At 35.8% G+C, this 24,437-nt stretch overlaps 3 protein-coding genes and 1 non-coding gene across 4 annotated transcripts; 1 reads left to right on the forward strand and 3 right to left on the reverse strand.

Moving 5' to 3' along the window:
- Positions 1 to 315: 315 nt before the first annotated feature.
- LOC127130594 (uncharacterized) lies at positions 316 to 1,032 on the reverse strand. Its single transcript, XM_051059576.1, has 2 exons — positions 560 to 1,032; positions 316 to 448 (listed from the first exon to the last, which is right to left on the reverse strand). Exons 1-2 carry the CDS (start codon positions 1,030 to 1,032, stop codon positions 316 to 318), a joined length of 606 nt encoding a protein of 201 aa, XP_050915533.1.
- A 6,776-nt stretch (positions 1,033 to 7,808) lies between these two features.
- Positions 7,809 to 7,915, reverse strand: LOC127133977 (small nucleolar RNA R71). Its single transcript, XR_007807765.1, has one exon. It is a non-coding gene; the product is annotated as a small nucleolar RNA R71 (small nucleolar RNA).
- Positions 7,916 to 9,586: 1,671 nt separating this feature from the next.
- Positions 9,587 to 12,328, reverse strand: LOC127126512 (magnesium-protoporphyrin IX monomethyl ester [oxidative] cyclase, chloroplastic). Its single transcript, XM_051055446.1, has 5 exons — positions 11,593 to 12,328; positions 10,938 to 11,002; positions 10,483 to 10,810; positions 10,276 to 10,374; positions 9,587 to 10,059 (listed from the first exon to the last, which is right to left on the reverse strand). Exons 1-5 carry the CDS (start codon positions 12,049 to 12,051, stop codon positions 9,796 to 9,798), a joined length of 1,215 nt encoding a protein of 404 aa, XP_050911403.1. The 5' UTR covers positions 12,052 to 12,328; the 3' UTR covers positions 9,587 to 9,795.
- A 1,565-nt stretch (positions 12,329 to 13,893) lies between these two features.
- Positions 13,894 to 15,828, forward strand: LOC127130595 (uncharacterized). Its single transcript, XM_051059577.1, has 8 exons — positions 13,894 to 13,980; positions 14,467 to 14,624; positions 14,699 to 14,819; positions 14,903 to 15,073; positions 15,156 to 15,200; positions 15,290 to 15,343; positions 15,423 to 15,485; positions 15,667 to 15,828. Exons 1-8 carry the CDS (start codon positions 13,894 to 13,896, stop codon positions 15,826 to 15,828), a joined length of 861 nt encoding a protein of 286 aa, XP_050915534.1.
- The last annotated feature ends 8,609 nt before the right edge of the window (positions 15,829 to 24,437 follow it).

Below are 24,437 nucleotides of genomic sequence, written 5' to 3' on the forward strand. Positions count from 1 at the left end.
GCCCGTCATGTGATTGGATGCGCTAGAATCAAGAAACCACGGTTGGGAAACATTAGAAGACTTACCCTGAATTCCCAAGGATGAAAGAGCAAAATGTACCATTTGTTGAATCATTTCAGGTTGTATAACACTGCCATTAGATGCACCAGTACTGAGAGGACCAACTATAGAGTTGGTAGTGGCATGGAATGCTTGGGCTGGACGTTGTGCTGGTCAGGAAGGACGCGTGGGCCAGTCAGAGATGATATGACCCTGTTGTTTGCAATAGTTGCAAAACTTCTTACTGCAGCTGCGAGCAATATGTCCAAATCGTTTTCAAGAAAAACATTGGACTTGTCGCATATCACGACCCTTTCCTCTGCTCTGAGCAGCATATGCAATTGCCACGGGTTCGGAACTGACAACATCATGAGACATAGCTCCTTGAGTAATCAGACGTTGTTCTTCCCTGAGAAGTTCACCAACACAAGTATCCAAAGAAGGAACAGGATTCCTATTTAGCAAAGCACCTCTGACAACCTCAAATTCTGAACGAAGTTTCATGAGAAATTGATCTCACCCATTGGTGTTGTAAACTTCTTGAACAGCCGCGAGGGAGGTCTTGGAAACCTTAGCGTGTATAATAGCGAAGTGTTCTGTCCAGAGATTTAGAAAACCATAATAGTATTCTTGAATAGACAAGTCACTTTGTTTATAGTTGGCTATGTCTAGCTCTAACTGAAACCGTTTTGCCGAATTGTCCTTGTTATAAATGCGCTTCAAATAATTCCACATTTCTTGAGCAGTTGAAAAAGAGCGCAAATTATTGATCATCTGAGGATCAATACTGTTGAGAATCCAAGTGATGATTTGAGCATCTTTAGTTTCCCACACAGCTAAAGCAGTTTTCTCCGTCGGTGCCTTAGAAACATCATCTAAGTGACTCCATAATCCTTTTCCTCTAACATACATCTTAAATTGAAATTCCCATGCCGAATAATTTTTGCCGGTAAAACGGACACAAAAATTATCTCTTTCTTTTTCGGAAGCCATCTAAGTTAGTATGCAAAGAGATTCAACCTCACTAATTGATAAATTATTATAATAATAGTTCTTATTATAATAATTATTATGATTATAATAATAATCCAGCAACAATAAACAAACCAAATACTCCACGAACAGTATAGTGTCCACAATCCACAAACAGAGCAAATGCGATTTTGAAGAAGCGGCAGAATCAAAAGATAATCACGATCAAGAATCTCAAACCAAGAACATCCAAGAACAAAAAAATCAAAATTGCAACCGAAAAAAAAAAACCAAACACGACCGAGAATCACGATTTGGGAAAAGAATCGCAAAACAAACTGAAGCCCTAACCCTAGGATCACGATGAAATCTCTGCGAAACAAATTCCACGTTGATCGATCAGAGACCAATAAACGATGAACAACAAAACTCGATAAGAACCAGAAAATCACAGGTTTGATCACGAGGCTGATACCATGTCAGGAAAATAGGTTTGATACCTCTCTCATTATTATTTCTGGTATATATAGAGATTACAGGGTTATACAAGTAATTACACTAATTAATTACATTTAATGAGAACAAATCAATTTCTGATTTGTTTCCCTTATTCTAGGAACAAACCTTATGAATAAACTAATTCCTATTCACACTGATTTGTTTCCCTTATTCTAGGAACAAACCCTTAATCTATGAATAAGCTAATTCCTATTCACATGTGTATCATCCTAAAAAGGGGTTGATTATACAATCAATCATGAGTACAAGTAGGTTATTCACCATTATATCTGAAAGGCAGGAAGAGAAGTGTCTTCATACAACCACCACTAATGTGTCAAGGCTTTGGCATCAGCGGTATGGCCATCTTAGCTATAAAGGGTTGCGTACGTTGCAGTACAAAGACATGGTACATGGGCTCCCAAAATTCCCTGCATCCACCACTGCTTGCGTGGACTGTTTGAATGGAAAGCAAACTCAAAGTCCAATTCCTAAGCAAGTTTTATGGAGGGCAAACCAACCATTAGAGTTTATTTACTCATACATATGTGGACCCATCACACCCACCTCAAACGGTAAAAGGTATTTTTTGAGTTTCATTGATGATTACAGTAGAAAAGCATGAGTCTATTTATCATCTGAAAAATAAGAAGCTCTAGAGTCTTTCAAAATCTTCAAGAAGATGGTCGAGGCAGAAGCAGAATTGAGCATGAAGTGCTTAAGAACAGACAGGGGAGGCGAGTATACTTCCATTGACTTCAATAACTTCTGCAGAGAAAATGGAATTAGAAAACAGATAACTAATGCATATACGCCCCAGCAAAACGACGTTGCCGAGAGGAAGAATAGAACAGTAGTGAATATGGTGAGATCCATGTTATCAGCTAAGAAGATCCCAAAATGTTTCTGGCTAGAAGCAATAAATTGTACATTTCACGTCCTAAATCGATCTCTGACTCTAGCAGTAAAAGATGTTACACCGCAGGAAGCATGAAGCGGAATCAAACCTTCAGTGAAGCACTTCAAAGTCTGGGGATGCCTCGCACACGCCCACATACAAACTCAAAAGCGAGGTAAATTAGACAACAAAAGCTCCACTTGTATTTTCTTGGGGATTAGTGAGAACACAAAAGGTTATAGATTGTTTAATATTGAAACAAACAAAGTAATTGTGAGCCGTGATGTAGTGTTTGAAGAAAATAAGCAGCGGGAATGGAGAAAAGATTATGAGGGACAATTAAATGAGGAATTAGAGTGGGAAGAACAGGAAAAAAATGAGGGAGTTGAAGAAAGTGTGCATAAAATTGGGGAAGAAAAGGAAACACCGAGATCAGAGGGTGAAGTCGAATGTGAGAAAACACGGGAAACATCGGATCATAAGGATGAAGAGCACTCAGATCCAGGGGATGCAGACCCACATGTGAATCAGAGAGAAAGAGGACAAAGTTCAGTGCAAGGGAGAGATCAAAGGATGCCTCAGTGGATGAATGATTATGTCAGTGGGGAAAATCTATCAGATGATGAAGCACACATGGTAAAGGATGCAGAAGCAGAGGATCCTATTTGGTTCGAAGATGCCGTAAAGGAAGAAAAATGGAGACAAGCCATGGATAACGAGATAGAATCCATAGAAAAGAATAACACATGGACCCTCACTAAATTACCAAAGGATGCTAAAAGAATTGGTGTCAAATGGGTTTTCAAGACAAAGAAAGATGTAGCTGGCAAGATTATAAAATGCAAAGCACGCTTGGTGGCGAATGGGTACTCTCAAAAGCATGGAATTGATTACTTTGAAGTTTTTGCTCCGTTAGCACGGCTTGATACAATTAGAATGGTAATTCCATCGGCTACGCAAAAGGGGTGGAAACTTTTTCACCTCGATGTCAAGTCTGACTTTTTACATGGGAAACTGATAGAAGAAGTTTTTGTTGATCAACCTAAAGGTTACGAGAAGAAAGATAAGGAACACTTAGTGTATAAGCTGCATAAAGCACTGTACGAACCGAAACAAGCGTCGCGGGCCTGGTTCAGTCGCATCAAAACTCACTTCATTAATGAGGGATTTCAAATTTGTGACACTGAACAAACACTTTTCATCAAGAGGAGAAATGAGGGCAAGATTATGATTGTAAGTGTTTACGTTGATGATTTAATTTTTACAGGTGATGATGAAAAGTTAATGAGGGAATTCAAAGATTTCATGATGAGAGAATTCAACATGTCAGACTTAGGGAGGATGAGTTATTTCTTAGGAATTGAAGTTGTGCAGCAAAAGGAGGGGATTTTCATTTGTCAAAGGTGATATGCAGAGGAAGTCCTACGAAGATTCAACATGTTTGAGAGCAATTCAGTCAGCAACCCAATTGTGCCTGGAGTAAAGATCAGTAGCGATGCAGACGGAGTATAGGTGGATGAGACTTATTACAAGCAGATTGTGAGTAACCTCATGTACCTTACTTCAACCCGACCATATTTGATGTTTGTAACAAGCTTAATCAACAGGTATATGTCGAAACCTACTAAGCTTCACTTACAAGCTACAAAGAGAATCCTTAGATACTTGAAAGGAACGATGGGCTTTGGAATCTTTTACAAGAAAGATGATCAAAATCTTGAAGCTTATACAGATAGAGACTACGCCGGTGATATTGAAGACAAGAAAAGTACTAGCGGATATACTTTCCTACTCAGTTCGGGAGCTGTGGCATGGAGCTCAAGGAAACATCTTATAATGACACTGTCCACAGCAAAAGCTGAGTTTGTTGCGGTTGCGGTTTATGCCTGTAAAGCTATATGGATGATAAGAATTCTCAAAGAGTTATGCTATGAAGGAGAAGGAAGCACCAACATCAATTATGACAATAGCTCAACTATCAAACTGTCCAAAAACCTGGTAATGCATGGACGCAACAAGCATATAGACATTCAGTATCATTTTTTAAGAAATATGTCGGAAGAAGGAACTATTGCTTTGATGTAGTGTATTAGTGTTGATCAAGTAGCCGACATCATGACCAAACCATTAAAAGCTGATGCTTTTCAAATACTTTGGAGATCATTGGGGGATGTGTGATATTACTGAGATAAGCTAAGTATTAGTTTAAAGGTACTTAGCGAGATTGAAAGAGTTGTTAACTATTTGGAATGAGTCTTAAAGTTTGTTTTAATTAATTAATAAAATTTCTAGTTTGTAGGAGATAGAATAGATCTTTCAATTCAATTTTATTATGTTTGATTTACGAAATATCGAGCCTTCATTCTCTAGACTAACGGTAATGAAATTAGAAAATTTTGCACGGTAACTATGAAAAAGAGTAAACAGTATCCAGGTTTCAATCACTCAATTTTCATGCATTAAGCTCACGCTACTCTTGAAAATTGAAAATACTAATAACTAAATCTAACACAATAGCTACACCTATAATTAACACGAAAAATTGATCAAAATCATAAAATTTAACAAAAAGTGTACTAGACATGAATGATTCCAGCTAAGAATGTAGTTTATAAAGTAGAATTGCGATTTTCTGTGAAATCATCTTAGCGTGAGCCAGAGAATCGTGGATAGGGATTTTGTTGAATTTGTTGAAGATGAGTTTGTCCGAGTTAATTGCTTGAAATCAATATCTTCGTGGAGACTCGTTCATCGTCCCCAATAAACAAGGGCTTTTGATATTCCGTTCTCGGACTCGGTGAGACCTTGTTTGTTAGAGCGCGAAATCGATGCTAGTTGTAAGAGACGAAACTTGGATTTGGTGGTGCGCTGAAAGTAGGTTGTTGAAGGAGTTTTTGTGAGGGTAACAAATTTATGTTGAGAGAGAAGGTTTGGGAGGGTGAGAGTTTGAGTGGGGATGTGGGATTCATGAATTCTTTTTTTTTTTTGGAAGAAGAGGGGCTTTTGGTGATGTTTTGAGAAACTGTAAGGGAGTTTTGGAATTATTTTTTTTAAGTTTTGTAAAAATAAAAATTAAAAAAAGGGAGGGAAACTAGGATTTTTTTTAAATAACTAATTTTTTTAAAAAAAAATCAAATAATTATAGTTTTTTTAGAAAAATTATATCAAAGAAATTATTTTTCAAACAAAAAAAATCTCCCCCGAGAAGATGTGTCGTTGCATTTGGCGCATGCACTCCCTTTTTAGCTTTAGGTGTTGATGTATGTGGCACATGAGCGTGGATCCTCTCTAGTGAAATTTTCACTGAATGGTGTCAAGTGTCAATCCCTTCCACTCAAATCACATTTCATTTCAACAACTTAATTGATTTTCAGTGAAAAAAGTGAACGGTGGAAATTCCACTGCATCAGATTTTCACTAGATAGAATCTCTACCCGTGGCGCATGCTCTCATGCCAATGGCAGTGGCACATGCATGCAATCTTTAAGAGCATGTGCCACTGTCTATGGCTCCAATGTTATTTTGATTATTTTTTTACATTATTTTAACAACAAAATAATTATAAATAAAATGTTTTATAAAAATATAAATTAAAATAGTATTACATCAAATAGAATTACATAACAATTTGAGAGAATTTTAATGACCCATTCGATCGTAACGTCCACCGGTTCTACACTCCGGCGCATCGCTTACCTTCGAGGTCTTCCACAGTTTCTTGGAGGTGTTTGAGGTCTCCTAGTATTCACTTGAGCCAAATGTGGTTGGTGCGAGTTTCTTTGGATATTAGTGTTATCTAACAAATCTTTGATCATATCTTCCCAATAGTCAGCACCACTGTAATTGAGTTTGATGTCCATGTTGTCTTAGTTGGGTCGTGTTGGTTGGGTTACGTGCGGGCGGGCTGGTTGGTTAAACTGAGACACTGAATCATTTTGAAAACGAAGCAATGGTTTTTGTGGTGTTGAAAGGCATGCGTTGGGTTGGGTGCTTTGGCGATGTGATGTTTGGGCATGTGTGGAAAAAGAGTTGCATTGTAAAGAAATGTTTGTTTGTGTGTTCGTGGAATTCCCTTGAGCTAAATGGATAAGACTCGTGATGCTAAAAGATAAAATAAGGTACAATAGTACGTCCACTAAGGAGCGTGCCATGTAGAAAAGGAAAATGTCGCCTGCACCCCTGCCACTGTAGACTGTCACACTACACCTTATCCCTCACAATTGTCCATGTACCCGATTTCTTACAAACGAAGTCGGAGAAAATAAGAGAATTGGTTGAAATTGATATTGGGCTTGATGTGATCTTCAAAGGTCCCATGATCGAAGACAAAGGAAAATAAACCCTAGTTAAAGGCTTATAAATAAACCTTATTAAAGAGTGAGAAAGAAGTTCACCACCTTAAAGAAAATCACAGAAAAGAATAGTGCAAGAAATAGTGGAGAGAAAAAAGAGCTTCTTCTTCTCACAATTTCTAGTGCTAACTACTGAAGCATGGCACGACTGAAGTCATCAATTGTTGACTATCCATCACAAGGAAGTTTCCTGTTAGTCTTAGGTTGCTATTTGTTTTTCATCCTTTATTTAAGAGTGTTTCCTTTCAGAACCAGCTCTGTAAGTTTTACTCAGCTCATTATGAGCTAAATTGTTTGTTTATTGAGTAATGAGAAGTTAATATTATATTATTTTCATGTTAAAATGGTGTGATGATACTATTTTGTTGTATTTAGCAATTGAGTTAGCATTTAATACTATTTTTTATGGTTAAGCATTTGAGCTTCCAACGTTTCTGTAATTTGGTGTCTCGACAGTGCTCGGTTGTTGTATGCGCTGGACTTTTAACCCAATTTACAGAGGCGATCTTGAACCTGAAAGAACTCTCAGGTTGCTAAGAAGATTTTAAATGATTGGATATTTTCCAGAGATTCCCCCTCATTTCCTTGTAGTAGACATAGAAGACCGACAAGAGTTTGTGCAAGAAGATTTGGAGCAAGAAGAAGTTGACATGGCAGATAATGACATCATTGGCATTGCTAATGATATAACGCGTAACATTAGAGATTATGTTGGGTTTGATCCAAATGCCATGAACACTGGAATCATCATACCTGAAATCAATGTGGCTCAGTTTGAATTCAAGTCCATGATGTTCCAAATGCTGGAAGCCACTAGACAGTATTCAAGCAAATGATGATCCTCATTTTCACTTGAGACAATTCTTGGAAGTGGCCAGTGACTTTAAGATTCCTGGCATATCAGATGATGCATTCAGGTTGAGGTTTTTCCCTTACTCATTGAGAGAGCAAAGAGTTGGTTGAACTCTCTTGAGCCTAATTCCATAGTCACGTGGAATGATTTAGCTAGAATTTTTTTAGCTAAATACTTTCCCCCTGTCAAGAATGCCAAAATGAGGAATGAAATCACTTATTTTAGGAAAAGGGGAGATAAATTTGTATTCGATGCTTGGGAAAGGTTTAAAGATCTATTGAGACAATGTCCCCATCCTAGAATCCCAATCTGCATTCAACTTGAAACTTTTTTATAATGGATTAGTCCCTTCATCAAGGAATATGCTTGATGGCTCAAGTGGTGGAGCATTGTTGTAAAAATCCTATGAATAGGGTTATAAGTTGATTTAAAGTATTATTGCCAACACTTATCAATGGTTGGTTTCAAGAGCTGCCCCTACAACTAGTTAAAAAAGGTTAGTTAAAGTGCACGAAGTTACTGAAACTACTGCTCTTGTTGCTCAAATAGCTCAAATTCATAAAATGATAAAAAAATATGATGACTAGTCATGTTGTGCCAGCAGCTGAACATGTCAAGCTAGTGACTGACGCATCAAAAGTTGCATGTGTCTACTGTGGAGGTGCCTACCTATTTGAGGATTGTTCTGCTAATCCAGTATTAGTTAACTATGTTGGTAACAACAAGTATACAAACCCCTACAGCAACACCTACAAACCCTGGTTGGCGCAACCACCCAAAATTTTCATGGAGCAACAACCAAAATCAACTTAAACCTCAAGCATCTAAAATACCACAAGCCCCACCTGGTGTTTCCTCACCAAATTATGTTGTGGTTAATCAAGAGAATAACTAGTTGGGGAACATACTGAAATCCTTCATTCAAGAGACCAAAAATCAGTTTCAATATCAAGAAGTTAACATCAAAAACCTAGAGAATTAAGTGGGACAAATCGCTATTGCCCTTAGTTCAAGAAATATGGGCGCTCTCCCAAGCTCTACTAAAACTCCAGCCACAATATCTAGAATTAAGAATGTTGAAACATGCAAGGTCATTAAGCTTAGAAGTGGAAAAGAATATGAAGGACCAACCTCTACAAGAAATGAGGTGTCAACTGAAGAACTGTCAGTGCAAGACAGATCAAGAAAAGAGAAAACCAATTTAAGTGAGGAACTGGTTTGAGAAGAAGACAATGAAGAAATATGGGTGTAAGAAATGGCTAAGTTGAAGACAACTGACACAACCTCAAACCCTGAAAAGAAACTTATAGCCATGCTAGAGGTCGACAAGTTGCCAAGATTTACTCAAGAAAGACCACCACACCCCTTTCCTCATAGAATTAGAAAAGCCAAAGAAGAACAACAATTTAGTAAGTTCATGGAGATTCTTAAACAACTTCATCTTACCATACCCTTTTATTGATGCTATTCAACGAATTTACAATTACGCCGGATTCATTCATGAGAGAAATATGGTAGGAGAATTTGCAACTGTAGCATTAATGTCATATTCTATTTCTAAAGAGTGTTACACCTCTGGGACTTGTCATGTTTATTAAGTGTTTGAATTTTTTAAGTTGGAGATTTTGTTAGCTATTGACTTCCCTCTATATGATTTTCCTTCAATAATGTCTCTATTTGTACCAATTAAGGAGAAAGCATAAGGTCAACCAAACCCATCATCAATCTCCAGGATTCTATCATCTTCATTGTTATCAAAGGTTACACATCTAACATCATCCTCACTACTACTTAAATTTCCATCATCATTTGATGTCCTCATTATCATTTTCAAACTCGACCAAAACACACTTACCATTATCATTTATCCAAACCTATGATTCTTCATCTGATTCACTAGCAAAATCGACAGCTCGGAAACAGTATCCATACAGGAAATTTGCTAGTTAGACCATCCATTGGAATATAAGAGTGAGGCAAGAATCATCTCATGATAAGTGACTCATAATGTGAACATTTCTAACGAGTCTCTAAAGAAGAAGAAAAAAAAGGAGAAACAAAAATAAGAAAATATGATTTAAACTAATAAGGATCCCTCAATGTTTTGTAGCAGCAGTACTAGTAGCAGTCAAGATGAACATTACAATATAGATCAAAATGAAATAAGGAGTTTATACACAACTTCAGTACACAAGCTTTGGTTCAAAGTCTGCGAAATCTACAGATCCTGATTCAATAGGTGGCATCAGATATGCAGCCAAGAGTTCAGACACCAGGGCAGCAATCAGTGGAACTCTCTTCAAGTTCTTTATCACTGAATTGTCATCACTCTCACCAATAGCAAGAATCTTCTGGTTTATAACCACCATCCGGTCCAACTTTCTCTTAAACTCTGGATTCTCAACATCAAGAACAGCTGGGAAAATCCGTGCAGTTGTTCGGTTTGTCTGCAAAAACAATCCAGAAATGAAGCTTGGTTAGCTGCTTGTGATTTATGAGTTCAACATTTATTCTTTGCTAATCAAATCTCACTCATGGTTCCGTTAACTTCATTCGTAGATCAATCACAAATTTCGTCAATAAGTATTTAAGAATGAAAGAAAGGGCGATAGTACAAATGTCTGTCAACTGCGATTATACTGAAGATCCAAACGGAAACTTACCTCAATGATGACATGCATGTCAAATTCTTTAGTGTTAAGTCCAATTCCTTCATAGAAATCCGTTCGTTGGCAATCATTCAGATACATTGTGACATAAACCTGCAACACAATCATTTCATTCAATGTCCATTTTCAATTAAGGTTTGTATAGTATTATGTAACTTAGAGGAAGATTAAAAATTTGTATGCAAAAGAAAGAAAATATACCGATAGACAGAAGAATCGTGACCACAGCTTGGCCTTCCAGTCATTAAGAAATTGTGGCTGTGCTTTCATCAAGGCAGAGAAGAAGTCTCCATGCCTGTTCTCATCCTGGCACCAGTTCTCAAAGTACTTAAAAATCGGATAACATTGGTACTCGGGATTTTCCTTGAGATGTCTGTATATGGTTATGTATCTCCAGTATCCTATTTTCTCAGACAAATATGTAGCATAGAAGATAAATTTAGGCTTGAAAAAAGTGTACTTCCTAGCTTTTGTCAAGAATCCCAAGTCCAATGCCAAATTGAAATCAGATAAACCCTTATTCAAAAACCTGCATAGAATCAAAAGGATGAGGTCAATAACAGAAACAGCAAGTCGTAACTAGTCTGTATTCTTTTGATGGTTTTCTCCCCGAGTATTGCCCGGTTCGTAAGTAAAAGCACAAGGTGTGTCCTTACCCTGCATGCCTAGCTTCATCCCTCGACATCAGAGAGAAAATCTCAGCCACCACAGGGTTGGTTTTCTGCAATATGAAAATCCCAAACAATAAATCAATCCATGAATACAAGACCAAAAGTGCATAAACAACAATGGCATCTTATTAGACATTAAATGTAGCAGTATTACACTAAACGAATGCTATCGACGGTGGAGAAAGTGATTTGATCAAATTCTTCAATGCTAGAGTATACTGCCAATATAGCTGCTATTTGACAGCAATTTGTACTTAATAGCGTTTTGCAGAACAATATTGTTTGTTTCAACTCCACTACACTATATCGCCGCTATAGCAGATATTTGACAACACTGTTGAACTACTCAAATGTCATAAAACAAATATCCTACAACTTAAAATTGAAAACAAAAATGTCTGAAAGATGATTTTTTTTACTTTGCATGTTCTCAAAACACTTCACAGACCCCCCAAAAAAACTTCAAAGAACTATTTTTCATTGAAAATGCAGGATATTGTCAATTCAGCCCTTGAAATTATTAATATTTCAAAATAACCCTGGTTAGCTTCATAAACCAAGTTAGTAAATTGGTGACTTACTCGTTAACAATTAAGCTAAGTTGAATGTTGAACAAAGTTTATGAAGAAAGGAACCAAACCTTAAGCCTCCTTCCAAGCTCTTTGTAAAGAAGAAAACCAGAGAATTCAGCAGTACAAGACCTCTCAAGAAACTCCACAAAGATCTGTCTAAGAGGTCCATCAAGTTTATCAGCAGCTTCCTTAAACTCCTTGTTCCTAACAAAATGAGTCTGATTGTAATCAGTTTTGAACTCCTGAAGCAAAGCTTGAAACTCTTCCTCATTAAGGTTCTTGTTAATCTCAGTATTGAAAAGCGTCTCCATTTCATCAAAATCAGTGGTGTAAAACCTTGGTGTCAAAAGGGTCTCTTTGATTGCAGTTTTGTTGGGTTTCTTGCTTGGTTTTGTTGAAGTTGGTGATGATGTTGGGGTAGCAGACATTCTTATGGAGTATGAAACTGTTCTACCGATAGGGTTGAATTTTGGTGTGATGTTGCTGAAATTTGAAATGGGTTTCACAAGAGCCATTTCTGCTGCCATAATTGGAGCAAACAAATAATGGGTTTGTGGAGATAGTGAAGATGAGGAACTAAAAATCAAAACTTTGAAGATTTTGTGTGTTGTGAGGACTAAGAAAATGAGAAAGAAGTGTCATTTAGATGAGTTTGTGTGATAGAATCTCATCCAATGAAATCTTTGAAAGTTAACTGAAACATGACATGTGGCATTTGTTGTATGTTTCTTAAGGTTACATGATTGGTTGTGGTGATTACATGTTGTAGATGAGAACTTGTGGATTCCTTTTATTCTCATTGGATACTTGTTTTTTTAGTTTTGGTTTAGATTGATTTGTTTTAGATTAGATTGTTTTAGTTATCAGTGCAAAATGAAAGTTGTTTTTAGATTATTGTGTGCTAAACTATCATGAGGAATTAGTTTTGGGATTTTTTTTTTTCATTTTTAAAAAGGTTAAATTTTTTTTTAGTAACTACTAAAAGTAGAGATTTTTAAGTTTAGTTATAAAAAATGTTTATTTTTAATCTCTACTAATAAGATGCATCTGTTTGCGAATGAATCTCATTGTAGATTTTTCATTCTATAATGTTGTAATCTCCTATTATATAAGAAAATTATATGTTCCGGAAAAATCACTTTTTGCCCTTATCTATAAAAATACCATTACATTATTTTTGGGGTTTTTCATGTCTAAATAATACTTTATCTAACCATCCACCCATTTCTAATGACATAATCACATTGGTATTACCAATTATTCCCTTCGTTCTTTTGTAAGTGTTATTTTTTTGAAAAAAAATTGTTTCTTTTTAATTGTCACTTGCAAAATTCAAGGTAGTATTAATTGCATTTTTGTCAAAATTATCCTTAGATAATTATTACATAGAGAGAAAAAGTAAAATGAATATAATAAATAATTAAGGGTATTATAGGTAAAAGAAGAATTATTGTTTAAAAAGTAACAATAATGATTAACTTTCTTGGTATGTGTAAAAAGTCAAAAAATGACACTTAAAAAGAAACAGAGGGAATAGTTTCAAATTATACACATATATGATAGTGTTATGGAATTATTGTTTCAAACCAACTAGATATGTTTTACTGTTAACTGATTTCAGGTTCCAATGTAAAAGATGTATCACTACTACCCATGCCCTTTTTCACTCTCATTCTGTCAAAAGAAAACGTGATGGGGTGAAACCATATTCACTTTTCCCCTCTTCTGTCTCTCTCCAGTAGTGATACAAGAAGAACTCTTTCCATTAGTCTGCTCCATTCGCCTGATTCTGAGATTTCGAAGGTAAGGAAATGGTGTATTGGGTTTTGAACCACCATATGTGTTTTCTTCTTCATCTGGAAAAAATGTTCTACTAGGTTTTGAAATAACATTTCTGTTTTATTATATGTTTGTGGTCTATTGGGTTTTGCAACACAATATGCTTTTTCATCTAAAATGTCTTTAATGAACTTTATGTATTTCTTTTTATATTTCATTGTTGTGAAGTATCTCAAAGTAAAAAAGTTGTTGATTTTGTTGTTGTATTGTTTCTGAAATAATTTTTTCTACATAACAACTTTAAAGGTTGTGTTTAAATCGCTAATGTCATTATTTTGTAGTATATGATAAAAAATGTTTAAGTTGAACTTTGGATCCCCTTCATGTATTTTTTACTAGATTTGAAGTTAGAAAGTTGCTTATTTTATTGTTGTATAATGTATGAAATAAATTGTTTATCTACATAACAGCTTAGACGGTTGTGTTTAAATTGCCGATGTTATTGTTTTGTAGTATATCATACAGAGTGTTTAAGTTGAAGTTGTATTGGTGAAGCTAATGACCAGACTGAAAAATGCAGGCTGCAAGTAATGGCAAGGCCATTTGAGAAAATAGCTGATATTAATGAGACAAAAGAGTTACGGAAAGTTGCAGTAAAAATACACCACAAATGGACTGTAATTTCTAACAACAAGAGCACATTGAGCTTATATTCGTTGATGCAGAAGTAAATAGGTAAGTATTCGCTTTTTGTATCGAACACCTACAAGATAATTAATCTGCTCATTAACGAAGATGTCCCGAATATAGTTGAATTTCGAAATAGGTAATATGTTCTATGTATCCGCTTAATTGAATATATTTTATTGTGTTGTTTGGTTTGAAAGACTATCATTGGACATCATCATGAAAATTCTATTGTCTGGTTTGAAAGGCTGCCAAAGGACAACAACATTGGAAGTTCAAGTCAGCTGACGTCTACACAATCTAACATGTGGTCACAAAAGTCATCTGGCTCTCAAATGACTTCATAAGATAAGTTCATGTCAAATGCTACGCCTCTCTGTCTGCGAGATATAATAAACCTTCCTGATGTATGTTTTTAAAATACTTTCATAGTTATTATTAGTCTCTACCATTAACTCATTTATCACATGCACCAGTTGTCATGGTGTGTTACCATAGAAACCACAAAGAAACTGAAAGCAACTGGAAATGGTTGGTACTATTTGGCATGCTGTAAATGTCCAAGAGTAGCAAAGGGGGCCTCTCCGTCATATACATGTTCTGATGGAAATTCATCAGAGACTAAAATTTATAGGTATTTCTTTTTCAGTACATCAAATTCATATGATGGTTGATGCAAATATGAAATGATAGGTTGTAACATTATAGGTATAAAATTGAGGTTGAAATAGTTGATAATGGAATTTCAAGCATTTTTGTCTTTTGGGATCATGAGTGTAATGAATTGTTGGAAATATATGCATCTCAACTCCGCAAAACAATGTTGCAGGTTTGCTTAAATTGTTTTGGTCTTCTGATTTTTCAATTCATTACATATCTCATACATATTTATATGATTTTGATTTAAACTAGGATGGTATTAGCAATCCACTTGAATTTTCATTGGTCCTTGATAATTTAATTGGGCATGGATTTGCATTCAAAGTTAAATGGCAACCAAGGTGGAAAAATGCAAGTGTCATGATGGTCGTACATGACAAAGAAACTATTCATAAATTACTAGCGCAATGGGAAGTTTGTAAGGTATATCACAATTTTATGTATGTTGGTTTTATTATAGGTCGGTCTATTTCAAATATAATCCAATTTGTTTATTTTACATCAGCCTACTACGAATGAAGTTAAACTATTTGATGATCAACTTAACCAAGTATATAAATATCTTAGTACAAAGTCTTTGTTGTTTCAGTATTTGTTATCCCCTATTTTGTAAAAGACATGACATTTCTATGTTTTTAGATAAGGGAAAGTGTTGATGAAACAATGTTGGCCGAGGAATGGAATATCATAAATGTAACAACAACGTCGTACTGTTAATATGCACTTATGTATATATCTGCAATCACCTTTATATTAATGCGTTATTTTGCAGGATTTGGAAATCACCTCTAAATTGAATTCACAACTTTTGCCTTCTGATCTATTTGCAATCATGGTTGAATTCACATCTTTAACAATACTTTATTATGACATGTGACACACACACACACACACACACACACACACACACACACACACATATATATATATATATATATATATATATATATATATATATTATTACGTTGTTAATATATTAAGTTGATTCGTTAATGTTTATCTTTAATTATGTTCAGAACTATACAACCCTTGAAAAAGCAAAGGCAAAAACATCACCACCAGTAACTCCAATCAATGAAATAGTTAGATCAACAACAGCACCACCAATTACTCCAATCAATTCTAGGAAAAGGCTTGCAGTTCATGCTTCAAGCTATTCTGCCACTTTGAAAGAATGACCCGAAGGAGAACAATCTACAACAAGGCTACGTCGCAAGCATGTGAAGATAGAGAAGAAATAACCAATGTTATGATGTCCCTATGATTTTCAAAGTCTATGTGTGTTGTTTCATATTTTGTGTCAATTATCTTTTGTAATATACATTTTGGATGTATTATGTATGAAGATTTGATCCCTATACTATTACCCTAATGACATCGACTTTTATATTAATATCTGAGGCGATCACATTTATTAAATATATTTCAACCGACTCTTACAAATATTCATACATAGACATGTTGATAATAACTTTTAAGATATCTAAATACATGTTGCATGTGTACTTCATGTCGTACTCATAATTTCACATATATGATAATCTTCTAACCATTCTGGTTACCAACATATATGACTCATTATCTAGGTTGTCAAAAATGAATCTTATAATATTCGTGCTCCATGACTTGATCCTACCAACTTTTAAAATTATGATATATAGGAATCCTACTATTATACCAATATATTTTGTAATTAATGTCCTTACAATACTTGTATATTCATGAAAAATTACTAAATATGCTGTCTTACAATGCATTATGGTGAAAAGTAGCTTTTGGTAAATTTCATCTACATCTACACGTTAAAGGAGACTTATACAGTTACACAACCGCTTGGAGAGTTCTGAGTTTCATTTAATGACGGCATAAAAGTTATGAGTTTCATTTAATGACGGCATAAAAAGTTGTAATTGCCTGCCCAGTAGTAGGTGTAAATGTGCACGCAACTTAAGTGTCAAAACTCTACTTATTACTACTAACTAGTAAGAAACTCATGCCTATGCACAAGGTACGTTTTTGGGTGGGATATGGTTTTGGGCGCGCATTTGTTTGTAGACTGTCATAAAAATTGAAAGTTGAAAATAGAAAAAACTAAAGAATAATAGTAAATTTAAGTTGAAATAGTAATACCTGTAGAAGATGAAAGGTAAACAACAATATCAATAATAATATATTTAAAAAAAACTATTGAAACTTGTATTAGATAAATTAATTGTTTAATTTTTTTAACAAATAAGACAATTATGCTATAAGAGAGAATACAATGGTCGATAAATTTCTATTATTCAATATTTGAATCAGTAGTAAAGTTGATCCCGTTTATAACAATAGTATTTGTTTTCGTATATAAAAATGTTTTAATCAACAATATATATTTTTCCCGAATATAAATATTATTTTTGTTTTGACATTATTTATAAATATATTTTTAATCAATAGTAAAGTTGTTTCCATTATAAAAATATTTAAACCAAAATGTTATTTTTGTTTTGACAATATTTATAAAAATATTTGAATAAATAGTAAAGTTGTTCCCGTTTATAACAATAGTATTTTCTCCCTTATATAAAAATATTTTTATTAACAATGCATTTTCCCCGTATATAAATATTAATTTTGTTTCCTAGAAATGTATAGAAAGTCAAAAACATTGAAAAGTTATAAAGTCAGCTATGGCCATCCTAGAAAATTGAAGGTGACATATGCAAAAAGTAATCAACCTATTATATACTTGAAAGAGATAAAAGAAAATTATTCTTATTATAAAATAGAAAGTCAGCTAATCTGCAACCTATTGATGTGATCATGAATAATATTTGCATCAAATTATGAGATTAGACATATGGAAAACATGGTAAAAAATACATGATTTAGACAACAAAATTGTTTGCAGATTATCATACAAATAAAAAGTTGAAAAAATAAAAAACTTAAGAATAATAATAAATTTATGTTGAAATAATAATACATAATATGATTAAAAATAAAAACTATTGAAACTTGTATTAAATAAATGAGTCATTTTACTTCTTTTTTATAAATAAGACAATTAATTTATAAGAGAAATTACAATTTAAAAATATATAGTCAATCATTTTAAAGCTCCCTTAATCTTTTCACATATTTAAAAAAAATGTTTCATAAATTTATATTATTCATTGTTTGAATTAGTAGTAAAGTTGTCCTCGTATATAACAACAGTATCTTTTTTCGTATATACAAATATTTGAATCAATAATGTAATTTTTCTCGTATATAAATATTATTTTTGTTTTGACATTATTTAAAAAAATATTTGAACCAATAGTAAAGTTGTATTCATATATAAAATCATTTGAATCAACAATATATTTTTTTCGCATATAAATATTATTTTTGTTCGACATTATTTAAAAAATATTTGAATCAATAATAGAGAAAAAGGGTGATGCACTGCCAGTGTAAATTTATTTTACACGGTCAACTAATGACGACCATGCATCTCGTCAAATCAGACTGAAAAATTTAAAATACTGGTATAACATGACGAAATGATATATTATTATTGGATGACAGCGTAAAACTATTTTACACTGTCAGTGCATCACCAATAAACCCTTAATAATAATGTTATTCTCATATATAAAAATATTTGAAAAAATGATGTATTTTTCTAATATATAAATATTATATCTTGTTAAAACAACCGCTTTTGTAGGACAACCAACCCAAACCATACTCTTTTTCGTTACCTATTATTTTTCAAGTGAATGAAACTACCGCCATATGGGAATATATTATACCTCTATGATATATTGATATTGATGCATGTATATACATTTCTCAATGCGGAATGCGATTTTTTTACAAAAATAACCCATTTTTTCAAGGAAATTCCCAAAATACCCCTGGTTTCAAAAAAATTCCCAAAATACCCCAGTTTTAGGAGGATGCGCCAATTCAATTGACGACTCCTCTTAAAAATTGAATGGAGGCGTCAATTGGATTGGCTAGGGCACATGCCCTAGCCAATCCAATTGGCGCCCCTGTGTATAACTTGAGAGGAGGCGCCAATTGGATTGACGCCTCAGTGTAAAATGCAATTTTTTTGTTATAAATAGATGTGTTGTGTGAGTCATTGTTTCACATCTCATTTAATCATTTGACAATCATGTTTGGTATTTATCGCAGATACAGAAAGGTGATTTATGCGAGAGACAAACCTCAGATGCTGATGCTGTTCTAGAACATCACTATGTTCGATCAACTGAAGAGGGAGCTGGTTCGTTGGTTAGATTGGAAAATACCAGAAGGGAAAAAATTAGAAGTATTGAGAGACTCGACAGTATCTTTGGTTGGGTGCAAATGAAGACTGATAAGGATTCTAGGGAAATGATGTTCGGTCGAGATGGCATCAACTTGATTGTTATAATCAGTTAGAAATATTTCTGTTTTCAGATAGCTTATTTTGTACTGATGTTTGTTGTGAACCTCGTTGTAACAAAAACTTAATGAAATATAATGATTGAAGGTTACAGAAATACAATGTTACAAAAAGCTTAAGACCCAGATGATGCTCCTCGATTGGGACAGTTGTTCTTGTTGTGTCCTGGTATTACGACAGATACTACATAATCTTATCATTTTATCTGTGGAATCCATTTCTGTCCTGATACGTGTGTTATTTGGCCTTCCTTTTTTCTTTCTACGCATCTCGTTGTTGTTCCAAACTATATCACCTTCATATGGAGGCCAGTATTCCTCCATTGGTAGTACCGAGAAGCTTTGATTATATACATTCATGATGGTGACGACCTTGTACACATCAGATACATGGTTGTAAGCGTCTTGACGAGTATAAGCGCATGCTACAATGACATGGGAGCAAGGAATGCGGAAGACCTGAAATTTTCCACAATCGCACCAACTTCTATTTAGTCTAACAACATAGGCTAAATTTGGTCTCCCCTCGTTGTGGTCCATTATTTCCTGGACGCTGAAATTTTGCCTATGACGGTCAAAGACTGTTACAGCGTGTGTGCTAGCTTTGATGCTCTCCTCTATCATGACTTTCATGCAACACTCACTGAATACTTGCCCGAACATTAACACCGCACTCCATCTTTCACCTCTGGTTGCGAACGTAGAAGCCAACCTATAATAGGTCGATCTTACCAAGGCGGTTATTGGCAGATTTCTAATTCCTTTGAATACCCCGTTCATGCATTCCACGAGGTTTGTTGTCATGTGGCCCCATCTATAACCTCTGTCAAATGCCCTTGTCCACTGTTCTACTGGTATGTTATTTAGCCATCTCCATGCGTTTTCATTAGATAGTCTAATTTCATCACGATAATATTGAAATGACGGCTAAGTTAGAGCATACCCAACATTCACCACCTTCTTGCGAAGATTCTTATCTTTTATTGCACGCATGAAGTTTTGTGCAATATATATAATGCAATAGACATGGGTAGAAGGAGGATCATGCCATCCGTTGTCATGGTTGTTGTAGGCACTCTCAATGGCAGCATGTCTATCAGAAATCAAATAGAGATTGGCTTGTGGAGCCACATGCGTCCTGAGATGTCGAAGAAAGAAACCCCATCCACCAGCCGTTTCACCTTCAACCAGAGCAAAGGCAATGGGAAAGACATTGTTGTTGTCGTCTTGTGAAACCGCCATAAGCAAAGTACCCTTGTATTTTTCGTATAACCAAGTGCCATCAATTTGAATAATAGGTTTGCAGAATGCGAAACCTTTTATGCATGGGTCAAACGCCCAAAAGAGACGGTGAAAGATTCTATTACCTATAACACAGGTTCCGTCTGGCATCATTGCTTGAAATGTATCCATAATTGTCACAGTTCCTGGGACATATGTTTTTAGGGCCCATAAAAACCGTGGCAATTCTTTGTATGAATCCTCCCAGTTGCTGAATACCTGTTCAATAGCCTTTGTCCTTGCAATCCAGGCTTTCTTGTAAGATGGAGTATAATTATATGTTGTTCTGATATGGGATATAATTATAATCACCTTCACTAATGGGTCTTTATTAACCAACGACAGAATGTCTTGACATATCAATGCAACGCTTAGTTTACGGTGATCTTGTTCAACGTTAGTTGCAATGCAACTGTGAGGTGGGTCTATTGAAGCGATCTCCCAAGAGTCGTTTTTCTTTTTGTAAGACGCATCCAACTGAAACTTACAAAGTATGTTACGACATTTGATAACATACCTTCTTGAATCAGTGTGTTTCACTGTAAAATCAACAGAGTTTTTCATGTGGAATTTTTTGATAGCTCGCACACATTCTTCTTTGGTACGGAACATGTCTCCCACCTTTAATTCGCCTTCTGATCATGGATACAAGTTATAGAAAACACTGTTGGATGTATCATCGTCGTGCAGATCCAAATTTGTCATATGTTGAGGCGGACTGTAGACATGACTAAGAGGTATTGGTGGTGGTTGATCATCATATTCAATGTCGTTGTTCCACATCTGATCAAACTGTATCTCGGTCTCCTCTTCTTCTTCATCAACGACGTCGACTTCTGCTTCTGCTTCTGGGTTGACGTCATCTGACCATTGTGGATCAAATTCACCAAATACATCTTGACTGGTCATTTGAGACTGCTGAGACGGTATACATGGTTGAAGAGTAATGTACAACTCAATGTAGTTGCAGCCTGAGTGTTCATGACTAACAAACATGTATTCAACATCTTCATCGTCTCGTACCTTAAGCGGGAAAAACTTGCATTGACTATTCTCAAAAAATATTGGATTTTGATATGTGATCTTTGACACAATACCCGATCCTATACAGGATTGTATTCTTTTTTTCAAATGCAAGAATATTGCATTTCTCTTGATCGTAAGTCTAATGGTATCAGTGTTTCAAAAACAAAAACCATATAACCCAGACTCGTATGTTTCACCGTTGCAGTGAACATTGCCACTGTATTTTGGTGAAGATGACATTGTGCAGATGAAAACTATTTTCTTGCTGCAGATGAATGTGAGTGATGTGTCTTGGATGTTGATAGTAAGCCACTTAAATAGGGAAATGATGTGTCTCACATGCTAGCTAGTTCGAAGTGATGTGTCGCACATGCAAGCTAGTTCGAAATGATGTGTCAACCATGCAAGCTACTAAGAAGTTACATGTTCAGCATGCAAGAGAGAGGACATCCATGTGTCAGACATGTAGACACACACTCTAATTGAATTGGCGCCCGTAAGAAGTCCAGTGACAGAGAGTCGTGTCCGATTGTTCAGGTCAGTAGCATCAACTTTCGGGGGTTTCCAGAAGAGCAAGTAGAGGGGTGTGTCTTTCATCCAATCGCTACAAGCTTCATCATTCATTCGGCATGAATGTCCTCTATCTGTAACACACAGAATACCACACAACTAATTATTTTTAAAAAAAACATAATAAAATACTGAAAAATACTAAGAACAAAAACAACAAATAATAAAAACACCCCCACACTTGAACTAAACATTGTCCGCAATGTTTAATCCAAGATAGAGACGGACTCACATAGGTTCACTTTGGTGGTGGAAATTGCAATATCAGACGTTGCATCATCGCATGCATCTCCTCCATATGAGTCCCTTGACGGGATTGCTCTAGGCCTTGGCGTGTTTTCTCCGCTCAGAGATCGCCAATTTTTGTTTGCATCCACGACCATTGGTCTGGCGTCACATATGACGACCCGACACCTGAGTGCATGGTGTCCTCTGGTGGAGTAACAAACTGCTCTTGTTCTTGCATCTCTTCCTGTACTTCTTCCTCTGGTGGGTCACCTATGGCAAATGTGTCAACATTGTGCTCGTCCATATCATCTTGGACGACACTCTCATATAGCCAATTGGCTGTGTTGGAAATGCTAATTCGTGCAGGGTCAGGAAGAGCCATAATAAACTGACCAGAACTCATTAAGGCATAATAATCAGAAATTTGTGAAATCATACCTTGTTGGACCAATGCGTTCATGTCTAATTTGTGCTTACTTGCCACTGACATCTCATTAAATGCAGCAGGGTGATATCCAAAATGGTGGGAAATCTGTATGATGATGCCTCCTATGCAAATTCCCCCTTTGGCTGCTCTCCCCACTCGACCCAAGTAATCCGCTGCAAATGCTGCAACGCTCACAGCTACCCGGTTTACCATGGCAAACAAAAAGAAGAGTTCCCTTTGGGTGGATACACCTGTGCTATCACCCCTACCAAAAAGTGTGAAAGTTAGCACCTTTTGGGCATACCTGAAGTAGGGGTTCTGAATGCCAGATGCCTTCGCCCCTTTGGCCATATAATCGGATCATCCCGTGATGGCCAAACATAAACTCTTAGCATCAAAACTATCTGGTACGGCTCCAGGGACATAAAGGGGTAGGCGGAGAATTTCACCTGGCCGCTCCACTGTCAACTCGTGGTCGATATTGTATAACTTGAAAGACATCGTTCCTCCAAATTACATCATTGTACCCGTCCAACCTTTTTTCAACTTGAACTCATTTGTGCTCAAGAATTATAAAGTGATGCGGTCATAGGTTTGCGCTTCACAATGCACAAATTCAAGCATTCCGAGGACATGGAACATCCTATCCAATTCTTCCGACAAACCCAATTGAAATAAAGTATCGGAGCAAAGGTACCTTGTCGGAGTTATTTTCCGTTTGAAGTGAGATGCATACCTTTGTTCATGCTCCGGGTTGTCAAAGATGATATCATGTGATTTCGGATGACGGATGGTTCGCTTCCGCGGACGAGACGATTTCGCCTCTGTTTGCTTCCCTTGGGAAATTCTCTTCGGTGGCATTATTGATTCCTGCAACAAAATTTATCATCCAAAAAAAAGTATGGAAAAAGGAAAAACGATTACCGTAGCCTTGTAGAGGATGGAGAGTAGAGCAACTTTTATGAAGGGTGCCATCAATTTGGACGGAGTAAGGTATTAAAGTTGGCTTTTAGGTGGTTTGGATATGGAGGAAGTTGGAAAACAATGTGGGAAGGAGAAGGATTAGGTAAAAATGAGAGAGGGGGGGTGAAAGAATCAGATTTTATTGGTAGGTTAAGGGTAAAATGAGTTTAAGTGGTGGAAAATCCGGGTGGGATCCACACAAACACAAAAATCCAAAATTTGAAAAATATAGTTGTTGGGCCTTACACGGGCCGTGTCAGCTGACACGGATGGCCTTGTCAGGCCACTTTTTTTTGTGATTCCTTCAGTAGAGCTGACACGGTACGTGTCAGCTGACACGGACGACCGTGTCAGCCTATTGTAAAATGTTGTTTTCCAACTGCTTGCATGACACGGTCCGTGTCAGGTGACACGGGCACCCGTGTCAGGGGCCTGTTTTTCTTCAAAAATTTCTAATTTTTTTGGTTTTTTGTTGTTACCATATTCTCTGGTATCCATCAATCTTTATTGATTTCAACTCAACCCTTCTCTTCTGCACTATGCGATGTACCTGTGAACCTACGAATAAACCTGTAAACACAACAAACATGGAAATAGTTAGAATAAAACCGCGTGGGTTGCCTCCCATGAAGCATTGCATGTAACGTTATAGAGGGGTATTCGTTACCTTTAAATTTATTGACTAAATCAAAAGTAAATCATACAATTCGAGTCGCCACCGCACTTCTATTTATCCAAAGGAAAGGTTAGAAAGCGAACAAAAACCGAGAAGTTTTATCAAATCAAAAACTAATAAAAATGCCAGAGATCGGGGTAAGGGGGTTGGTTATGCAATGGGAAGGTTTTAAGCACCCAAAACATCCTAGGTAC

Source organism: Lathyrus oleraceus, chromosome 3 (genome assembly GCF_024323335.1).
Source record: "Lathyrus oleraceus cultivar Zhongwan6 chromosome 3, CAAS_Psat_ZW6_1.0, whole genome shotgun sequence".
In the NCBI taxonomy this organism is placed as follows: Eukaryota; Viridiplantae; Streptophyta; class Magnoliopsida; order Fabales; family Fabaceae; genus Lathyrus; species Lathyrus oleraceus.